General features: G+C 41.6%; 1 protein-coding gene across 5 annotated transcripts in view; it reads right to left on the bottom strand.

The window, feature by feature from the left end:
• Nucleotides 1-587: 587 nt before the first annotated feature.
• The window catches only part of ZNF185 (zinc finger protein 185 with LIM domain), a 60,778-nt gene continuing 50,335 nt past the window's right edge, over nt 588-11,030 (bottom strand). For 4 of the 5 annotated variants that reach the window (XM_087940992.1, XM_026703011.2, XM_026703010.2 and 1 more), the window contains 7 exons: nt 10,492-10,587; nt 8,720-8,809; nt 8,551-8,619; nt 6,968-7,048; nt 5,701-5,803; nt 4,990-5,088; nt 588-4,109 (listed from right to left, as the gene is read on the bottom strand). In XM_087940992.1, coding sequence (XP_087797118.1) covers nt 4,990-5,088; nt 5,701-5,803; nt 6,968-7,048; nt 8,551-8,619; nt 8,720-8,809; nt 10,492-10,587 — 538 coding nt within the window. In that variant the 3' untranslated portion in view covers nt 588-4,109. Of the gene's footprint in view, nt 4,184-4,989; nt 5,089-5,700; nt 5,804-6,967; nt 7,049-8,550; nt 8,620-8,719; nt 8,810-10,491; nt 10,588-11,030 lie in introns of all 5 variants that reach the window. The other variant, XM_087940990.1, reaches the window with a different exon arrangement.

Here is an 11,030-nt window from a genome sequence, read left to right as displayed (position 1 = left end):
GTTGGAAGATAACATTTTCCCTCTATGTTTATCACTCAACAACTCTGCAGAAGAACTTTCAATTTAAATATTTTGGAACGCTGAGAGAGTAAAATTCAAATCAACTTTATCCAGGCTCCATTAGGTGTTCCAATTCTAATTAAAAGCCTCTTCAGCAGACATGTATACAGTCTTTGAACTTCCAGATTTTTCTGGGAACCCATAGTCTTTATTTCAAGCCTTAGTCAACTTGATGTGCTGAATATTCTGGGAACTGCAACTCCGTGGATTCCCAGGCAGAGTAGCCATTACCAGTCCTACCAAACCTGGAGAGTGGCACTGGGAATGCACGTTCATTATGTGCAACACAACGCAAAACCTAATCTTCAGTCTTTGGTCAGACTGTGTCTCATCACCCAGAGTGTTTTTGTAACATCATCCAAGCATTGTGCTGATTGAAGGGTGGTTTTATAGCATCTCAGCAGTGCCTAGGTGATACCCACGCATGTCTCTCGGATACCAAGTCTCTCTTGGGCTTTGGGCTCCTAAGATGCCAAGTTTTGCATTGGGAAATGCATCATCACACCATTCAATGAAGAATCCAGATCAACTTTCTGCACAGAATATTTATTAGAACCGCATGTGGCAATTTAGAATTTGCTTCAGGAAAAAAAGAAAAGCAGAGAAGAACAGCACAGCAACAAAAATAACATTTTGCAATGACTTAGCGGTGACTGTCTAAAGCAACCTTTCCGTGATACAAATCCTCAAGGAAATAGAACAACAGTTCAGTTCAGTCTAAAATATCACATGCTACTTTGTGCTGTTTGTGAAACTCCACCTTTGGACAACGAATGGGAAGCAAAAGTTTGCATTGACAGGAAACCAGGAGAGAAAGATAAATATTTACATTAAAAAACAAACAGACCTCACCCAACTTGGGGTTTTTTCTTTCTTTCTTATGTTCCTAAACAGCCTTGTCCAACTGAGAGGCCTTTCCAAAATGTTAAGACTACCTTTCCCATAATTCTCAGCCAGCTAAACTCTATGGAGGATTACGGAACATAATATATCTGGAGGATGATGGGTAGGGCAAGGAAATCGTTTCACACCAAGGACTAATCCTTGTGAAAGTAGGAATTGTTCATCAAGTTAGATTTAATGTAGCTAAATATGACCTTCCCAGAGACCATCAAAATATTGTCCCAGCTTTGAGACTGAATGGTCAAAGATTCTTACCTTGGTTGGTTTTTTCCATCAACAAACATGTCAATTTGCCCTTTTAGATGAAACATTTTGTATGGATGTAATCTTCCTGTCTCAGTATTATGGGGTGAGGTCCAATTTATGTCATCTTTCACCTCTTGAACTCCTTTTTCTACCATCATTCTTAGCAAAGGAAACCACTGAAGGAGGAAAAGGGGAAAACGCATATCCAGTTTGACTGACCGTCATGCTTTTAACCCTCCACTGGGAATCAGTGAGAGAAAATTGTGACATAGCTGCAATTAGCAAGCTGCTGTTGGCTTTGTTGTCATTTTGGAATCATGCAGTTTGTCATGCCCCTATTGGAATCAGACCCAGAGGGGGAAGCCAAGCAGCTGACAGGGAGTGGGAGTGTGGCTCCATTGGCTGTGGAAGAAACTGGGCTGGGCAGAGCAGGGGAGAGGTAGGGCAAGGGAGAGAGAATTCAGAGGAAGACCCAGACCTACCCTCTCTTCATCCTAGGACACAGAGGGAAGAACGGAAAAGAGAGCAACATGGGTTGCATGGCTTACGGGGGAGGAAAGGGCCCCGATTCCCTTCATTAGCTGCAGCTGGGAACACAGTGTATAAAAGAGGAAGTTGCGCACAGCAAGTTGTTGAGAGCAAAAGTGAATTTATCTTGTATCATCGTGGCCTATCTGTGTTCCTAGCGTCTTCCCAACTGTGTGAGTTTAGCTGTGCTTTCAAGTCTGAAATTCCTTCTCCTGCCCTGTCAAGTTAATTACTTCAACTTGGTTTGTTTGGATTTTTAGTTATAGTTTGTATGTACCTCGTTTTGGACTGAATTTTCTACAGTTAAAGGCTGTTCCTGGGAGAGTTTTTCTCCAGCCAAAGGTAACCTGGACATTAGGGGCAAAGTTGGAGATAATAAAGGGACTCTTATTGCTTATTTGCCTATGTTGCCTTTGTGCCATGCCCTGGGTCATCATACAGTTGGGAAGGTGAATTCTGATATCCTTTTTTTGACCCTGACTTTCAAGAAAAGAATTAAGCACTTCCTCAACACTGATTGCTTCTATCGAATGAAGAAGACCTTTCCTTGGCAGCATTCGGAGAAAATGGCTTTGGGGATGTTCAACATCTCTTTCCCAATATTCCACAAACAAAATATGGGGAACCTTGTGCTCAGCACCTACATTCATATCATAAAATAATAGTGTTGGGTTATTGGAGACGTTATAGCATTCTCCCTCTATAGATTATCGTGCACGTTGCTTCATTTATTTCCAAAATATGCAAAGCTAATTCTGCTGTAGATTGAGCCTCTCTCACACACTGAGTAGTGTCCACAATCTTTTCCCATGTAATTTAAGGGATTCAACTCAGGAAAAGACTGTTTCTATTGTTCTGCACTGGTAGTTGGAAATAGGCAATGACCCAAGTTAAAATTGACATAGTGGGCAGAAAACGGAGCCTGAAAGTGAGGCTATCACTTGTATCTTAACTGCTTACTGTTTGTTAAAACTTCCAGTACACTCATCATAGAAAAATGATCACACATACGATATTTCCTCATATCTATAGCTATATATTCCAGATATTTGGTTAATATACAAAAATATATTACGCTACTAACTAAATAGCCAATTGAAAGCTTCAATATAATGATCTTCACTTGGGCCTGAAAAAAATAGATGTGAAAGAATTAAAACTCAAGAATATTGCAAATAGTGGTATCTCACAAACACACTGATCCCTTTGGAGACATGATACAAATATCTAAGAAATTAACCATAACTGATTTCCCAACATAGCATGTATAATCTCACAACAATTAAAGTTATTTATAAAATAATTATTCCCTAGAGAGACCATTATGACAGCAGTAGACAGAAGAAGCTGCCTGATACCGAATAGGGCAATGGGACTATTTAACTCCATGTTTTGCAAACTTGGGGGGACTTTAAATTGTGAGGACTTCCGCTCCCAGAATCCCATGCTAGACGGGGAATTCTGGGGAGCTTGAAATCCACACATCTTTAAGTTTTGCCAAGATTGAAAAACATTGTGTTAACTCAATAATTTCTTCTCTGGGTAAAGCAAGAATAAACAAAGTAGTGACTCTCCTGGTGCTTTGGATTCCAACTCCCATCACCCTCCGCCCATGGTAAAAGACTGCAGAAGTCATAGCCTCTGTGCCTGATGTCTGGCCTTTCAAAATCAAATCAATCCCAGAGATGCCAGAAGGTAAACTTGGAGATGAGCAAAACATTGAAATTCTTATTTCAAACAATTCTGGAGTGTTTCAAGCTCAAAAACATCCCCAAATGGCTGGGGGGGGAAAAGCCCCTTTTTTGTGTGCCTGATGCTTGATGCCTTTGGAATCAAAATATTTTGCACACACCTCCATTTAAAATCCTTTGCATTCAAGGCACATGTTTTTGGAACTGAGCGTTCCTAGCTGTGGCTAAAGACTTCCCAGGGATGAATGGAATAAGAAGTGTTCCTGATAAAAAATGATTCAACCTCTTTTTCCTTTTTTTATACAGATGATCCTGCTTCCTCTCCTTCCTGGTATCAAGCCTGCTCTTATCAGTGGCGAGCCAAGTGGAATGAATGGATATCCAAGGTACCATCGTGGAAGGAAGGACAGAAGGACTTTTGGACAAGCAACCAAGACTGGGGAGAAGCCCCCAAATGCGGTCAGTTGAAACTTGGGCAGCAATACATCCTCTTCCTGATGTAGCATCCTCAATGACTTAACTTCATCGTTGTTGAAGGTAAACCACTTGGCCTGCCTGAGATGAGGAAGGAGGAATGGCTGGGGAAGAGGATGCTTGCTGGATCAAAGAGTCCTTTGGAGAACCGAGGCATACAGATGAAGGCAGGCGTCTCTTCGGGCAGGCTGGTCCAATCCATGGAATCTAAGGAGCAAACTGGAACATGTCAACTAGGGTTGACAAGCAACAGGTAGAAGCTTGCTCAAGAGAGAGCCAACCTAGAAATAAGGACAAATTTTCTGACAACAAGAATATTTAATCAATGGAGCAGCTTGCCTCCTGGAATTGTAGATGCTTCATCACGGGAGGTTTCAAAAATAAACTAGACAACCATTTGACTTGGATGGCATAAGTCTTCTGCCTTGGGGAGGGGGTTTGGCTAGAAGACTTCCAAAGTCCCTTCCGGTGCTATGATTCTATGTTCTGTTCTCTAGGCAGGATCTGTTGTGGCCTGTCAGCTGCCGGCCAGTCCAGCAGCCGAATCAGATGGGGAGGAGGCATGGGTCAGGGTCAGCATCAAAGTAATCTGAGAGGGGGGAAGAATGGAGCAGTCAGGGAGAGAGAGAGAGAGAGAGAGAGAGAGAGGCATCCATCAGCCTTGAGATGGAGAGTCATCAGCCCCCAGGTCTGGAGGTGGCTGAGGAGGAAGAGGAGGAACAGCTGGCTCCAGTGCCTGATGCCCGAATGAGTAGAAGGCAGAGGAGAGGAGAGCAGTGGAAATCTGTGGGCTGATCCTTGGGACAGAAGAGCCATCGCTGCTAACAAAGCCCCACCCTAGCTCTGGGGATAAAAGGGAGGGGGCGGAGATGAATAGATGTGGCAGACAGCTATTCATCTTCTGGCCAGACGGACTTGTTAGCCTGCATTGAGAGACAGACTTTTTGCCGGGGCAGTGGATGTTCCTAATAAAGAAATTGGTGATAAAAGTACAGAGGGTTGGTCATATTTGGGGAACAGAACAGAACAGGATCTCAAGCAACATTCTCAGATTTCTAGATCTCTAACCCTTGCAGGATATGCTTACCTAAAAGAGCTTCTCGTAGCACTTATTGCAGTGGACAATATCCCGATGAATGAAGATTTGATCCAAGAGATTTCCCATTGGCTTGTGGCAGATTCCACACTGCGAGAGAAAAAGCAAGATAGCTGCTCTCTACTTAGCTGTGGGCGTGTCTTTTGCACGCCTACATAAAACGTATGCTGCTCTGCGGCTAGACAACTAACGAATAACCAGTGGCTCCATCTGTAATGTATTTGCCAGGTGATTGAATCAGTTGTTGTTGTTGTTAGTTGTGAAGTTGTTAGTTGTGTTGTCGTTAGTTGTTGTCTGATCCATTGCGACCCCATGGACAATGTTCCTCCAGGCTAAAGCTTAGGAGGGCCAGGCAGAAATTGTGTGACTTAGTGATGAGGATATCCCATTATGCAGCTAGGGAGTGAAGGTTCCCACCTACTTCCTCCTCCCGACTTATTTATTTGTATCCCGTCTTTATTACTTTGAACAATAACGCAACTTAACATGCTTTACTCCTCCTGTTTTCCCCACAACCCTGTGAAGTGAGTTGGGTTGAGAGACAGAGAGTGATTAGCCCAAAGTCATCTAGTAGGCTTCCGTGGTTAAAGTGGGACTTGAACTCATGGTCTTTTGCTTTCTAGCCTGGTGCCTTAACCATTAGACCAAACTGGCACCTCTTCATAGCTCTGTGAATACCACACTTATCAGGCACATCCTTACTTTGAAGCAGTATTCATGGCAGCTGATGTTGAGGTTCTCAATAGATATCTTGGCACAGTTGCGGATTACTCGGCCACAATAAGTACAAATATCTTCCAAAGACCTAGGAGAAAGAAGGAAGATGATGACAGTCCAAAGACAGTGGTCAACATGCTTCTAGCTTCATAGAGCTTCATGTTGAAGAAGATACACCGCTTTCTACATGACGTGCAACTCAGAGAGCTCTTATGGCCAAATCCTCTTATCAGTATGGTGCAAAATTGTTGGTGAAGTAGTGGAAGACAGTCGTGTAACAAGCATATTGTCTTACTGTCATTATCTCCTGCTTTGTATGAAATTGGAAGGAGAACACTTTGTCTTTTGCCACCCACTTTAAAAACACACACATTGACTATAGGAACATAAATAGCAAAACCTGGGGTTGGAGTCAAAAGAGGGATCAGTCCAGAATCCCTACATAGCCACAAACTAAGTCCAACACCCCACTTGAATTCCACTGATCTTTAGCAGTTACTAAGTGTTAGTTGAGAAAATTCCCGTGCACAGGCATAAGTAGCAATAAATCGGTTTAACTGGTTCTTTGTGTGCGGATCTGATCTTTCGTTCCTGACACTAACAGACTTCTTCATAAAATTCTGCATGTGCTGGATTTCAGTCTTACAAGTTCTACTTAATTAGTATTAGTTGAATTCACACAACACATGAAAACCTAAAATCAAAAACTGCCAGAACATTTACAGTGGGACTCCTATTGTGAGACAACTCAGGAGCAAAACACAGGACACAGAAGCTTTGTCTTTTAACAGTGGTTTTTATACAAGATTGCTATATACATACATATATGTTTTAGGAAAATACAGGCAATCAATCAATCTTCAACTCTACACTTAGAACTATAATAGAGATAGAACATGAGGAGAGAGAGAGAGAGAGAGACGCCCTCACATGGTCTTCCTTATAAAGACAGCTTCTTAAAGTGGCACTACCCTGCTGATTCATCCTCAGCTCATCATCTTGGCTTACAGCCTTACAGAGCTGATCAACTATTAAATCTTCATTACCTTAACATTCCTGTAGCCATAGAACACTTCCCAACAATCCTTACCAAAGGTAATTCACCCAGCAAAAAACAATAGGTTCTCACAAGATGTTGAAGCACAGTACAATCCCATTTCCGCCTGATTCATGAAAACTTGGCACTTGTCTGCTTTGAAAGGGATCCCATATCAAACCACAACAAGAGCATCATGCCAAAGGTTGGTTTTACCTTTTGGGAGATGTGTTATTCAGGTAGCTGGTACTGCTGTAGCTTGGATTCTCCAGTTCAGACAAGTCAACCAAGCTGCGACTGGAGAAGGAAAGAGTGAAGACTCTATAATTGTTATACAGCGTGACTTTAAAAATTACTAAATTCAGGAGATGTTGCTGTTTTTAATGTTCCCGAAACAGTGCTTTCTCATGAAAACTGGGGGCCCACGTAGTATTTGATAGAATGCTGCATTATTTCATGATGTCTTTCTGGAAAAGAAATTTCATCCGAAAGCAAAATAAAAAATGCTGGGCAAAGCAGAAACATTTAATTAAAGATGAAAAGGCCCCAAAGCCTTCAAAGCCATTTGCCTACTATTGCATGCCCTTGCATTTAACACCTTGCCATAAATTACGCCAGCAGAAAGCACTGATAATGTTGCCTAGTTTGGTATTGAAATATCTGCAAGAAAACCACCAAGCTCAGAGAGCACCAAGGACCCCAAAGTTTTCCTCCTACTCCACTCTGCAAACACCAATCCCTGCTGGCACTGATGATGTTACCTAGTTAGGTAATGAAACATCTGCCAGAAAACCACCAAGCACAGAAAGCACAAGGAACCCCAAAGTCCTTTACCCCACAAAAACATATAAAGAACAGTTGCTGGAATTGGGTATGACTAATCTGAAGGAAAGAAGACTGGAGGTGACATGATAGTAGTGTTCCAATATGTTAGGGACTGCCACAAGGGAGTCAAGCTATTCTCCAAAGCACCTGAGCAGGACAAGAAGCAATGGATGGAGACTGAACAAGGAGAGATTCAACCTGGAAATAAGGAGACATTTTCTAAGAACAATCAACCAATGGAACAGTTTGCCTTCTGAAGTTGTGAGAGCTTCATCACTGGAGGCCTTCAAGAAGACACTGGATTGTCATCTGTCAAAAATGATATAGGGCCTCCAGCTTAAGCAGGGGATGGACTAGATGACCTACAAGGTCCCTTCCAACTATTCTATCCTATTCTATCCTACCCTACCCTACCCTACCCTACCCTACCCTACCCTATCCTATCCTATTCTATTCTACTCTACTCTATTCTATTCTACTCTATTCTACTCTATTCTACTCTATTCTATCCTATCCTATCCTATCCTATCCTATCCTATCCTACTCTACTCTACTCTATTCTATTCTACTCTACTCTATCCTATCCTATCCTATCCTATCCTATCCTATCCTATCCTACTCTACTCTACTCTATTCTATTCTACTCTATTCTATTCTATCCTATCCTATCCTATCCTATCCTATCCTATCCTACTACCCCCTTCCACCACTGATGATATTACCTAGTTAGGTAATGAAACATCTGCCAGAAACCACTAAGCTCAGAGAGGACCAAGGACCCTGAAGAGAGACCATTGGCATGCATGGTATTTAGATGCTGAAGAAGACACGAATGAACAAAAAGTACTAATGTGAAGATAATAGGAGAATATAATAAGAGAACCCAAAGCTAAGTGTGAGCTCAGGCAAATTCCTCTGACTGACGCAAGATTTTTCTGCATTGCAAAAAGAACTGCTGCCTTTGGTTTCCTCACCTGTTGTAACGTGGGGAGGACGACATTTCCATGCTTTTGATGGACTCTTTCACAAAGAGGAGGCCTTTGCTACATGGGGGACGAAAGAAATACACATTTCAGTGGAGGCATTGATTGACAAGGGATGTGATAGCTGGTATGTTGAAAAGCATTCTCCAGTATACTCTACCCTGATCCAGATGAATCTGATTCATAATTAGAAAAATTCTTCTGTTCAAAGGAAGCAGGGAGGTCCTTTGCCTCAGAATCAGTCAAATTCCTGAAGAGAAAGAGATTTGAACATTATAATATCATGTTTACAGATCAGATACTCAAACTTGGCTGTCATGCTTTCTAGGCAGGATCGTCTCACTTCAACCTCTCCTTGCAAAAACAGAAGCCAACAATGTGCAAGCAACACAAGGATAACAAATGCAACTACTCATTCTGGTAAAAACTCCATCAAGGACCTTGGAATACTCACCTCTAATGACCTAAGTGCTAGAGCCCACTGTAACTACATAGCCAAAAAGGCATTAAGAGTTGTTAACCTAATCCTACGTAGCTTTTTCTCTGGTAATATCACACTACTAACTAGGGCATACAAAACATTTGCTAGACCAATACTCGAATACAGCTCATCAGTCTGGAACCCACATTACGTATCTGATATTAGCACAGTTGAGAAAGTCCAGAAATATTTCACAAGAAGAGTTCTCCACTCCTCTACTCGTTGCAGAATACCTTATGCCACCAGACTTGAAATTCTAGACCTAGAAAAACTAGAACTATGCCGCCTTCGGTCCGATCTAAGTATAGTATATAAAAATCATACATTGCAATGTCCTACCTGTCAATGAATACTTCAGCTTCAACCATAACAACACAAGAGCACACAATAGATACAAACTCAAGGTTAATCGCACCAAACTTGATTGCAGGAAATACGACTTCAGCAACAGAGTGGTCAATGTCTGGAATCCTCTACCTGACTCTGTGGTTTCTTCCCCAAACTCCCCAAACTTTAACCTTAGACTATCTACTATTGACCTCACCCCTTTCCTGTGTCGTCTGTAGGGAGCGTGCATAAGCGCACCAACGTGCCTACCGTCCCTGTCCTATTGTTTCTTATATGTATCCATTTCATGTATTCATAACTATGTTTATCCTTATACTTATTATCTTGTAAGCGATTGACAAATCAAATAAATCAATAAATGCTGCAGGTTCTGAGATGAGGCTCTTCACCTGCTGTAGCCTGAATGGCTCCTCACAAAATCTTTAGGCAAGGCAGTCTATATACGAAGTGACTCTGATGCCATCTGCAGGGTGATTTGAAATATTGTAAAAAGCAGAAGATTAATAACCTGCGGCTTTAATCAGAGTAGAGCTGGAAGGGATCTTGGAGAACTTCTAGGGACTACTCCAATCCCCTGCTCAAAGCAGGAGGCCCCATACAATTTGAGACAAGTGGTTGTCCAATCTCTTCTTAAAACCCTCCAGTGATGGAGCACCCACGACTTCTGAAGTTCCACTGGTCAATAGTCCTCACTGTTAGGAAGTTTCTCCTTAATTGCAGGTTGCTTCTCTCTTTGATCCATTGTGCTTTGGAGAATAATTTGATCTCCTTTTCTTTTGTGGCAGCCCCTCAAATACTGAAGTCATGTCCCCTCTAGTCCTTTCATTCTCTAGACTCCTTAGACCTTGTAGGATAGATGCGTAGATAAATGGGTATTCTAAATTTAGGGGGAATTTTACTCTCTTTTCCTGTACCTTCAAATTAGTCCCTGCCGTTTCCTCGGCAAGATTTCTGAAGCAGTGTATCATTGGTTTTTTTTTTTGTTTCCTGGGAGAGAATGACTGATCCAGGTGGTTTGGTGCCCTGATTTTTTTTTTTTTTTTGTAAAGATTCCAATAATCCGTGTATTAGTTAACATTCGGGTATTCATTCTTAATCTTTACCTTCCACTCTCTGTGTCACAGATGTCCTTATAAAAAGGCACCCGATGGCTTTTTGGAATGCTATTGCCAGCATCTCTGAAGGGGTAGTAAGACATGCTAGGAAGAAACGTAGATAGGTATTAATTCAAGGCTTAACCAAAAACAAAACCAAACACAACAACAACAACAAATGAAATGACGTAATGAACACACAAGAAAGGGAATTCTGAAAGATACGATCCAGACATTCTCAATATTACCCAGTTTAGTCGAACTACAGAATAACAGAGTTGGAATGGATCTTGAAGGTTTTCTAGCCCATCCCTTGCTCTACTATTTCAGACAAATTAATATCTTAAACTTACTAAAACTTTGCTTTTTTACATCCTGGTTTTTTTTTAACATCCTGGTTTTTTTTCCATTCTGAATTCTCTCTTTGCAAAACCATCTCACCCCAATGCAAGCCATTCTCCTACTCTTCACTGAAGGTGTGAGTTTACCAAAGATCAACCTTGTAATTCTTAGGGAAATCTTCAAGGAAACACTTATTTTTTTAAAAA

Source organism: Pseudonaja textilis, chromosome 12, assembly GCF_049901715.1.
Source record: "Pseudonaja textilis isolate UNSWEBS1 chromosome 12, rPseTex1.2, whole genome shotgun sequence".
NCBI classification, from domain to species: Eukaryota; Metazoa; Chordata; class Lepidosauria; order Squamata; family Elapidae; genus Pseudonaja; species Pseudonaja textilis.
The sequence above is the reverse complement of the archived record's forward strand: the minus strand, read 5'-3'. Positions and strand labels throughout refer to the sequence as shown.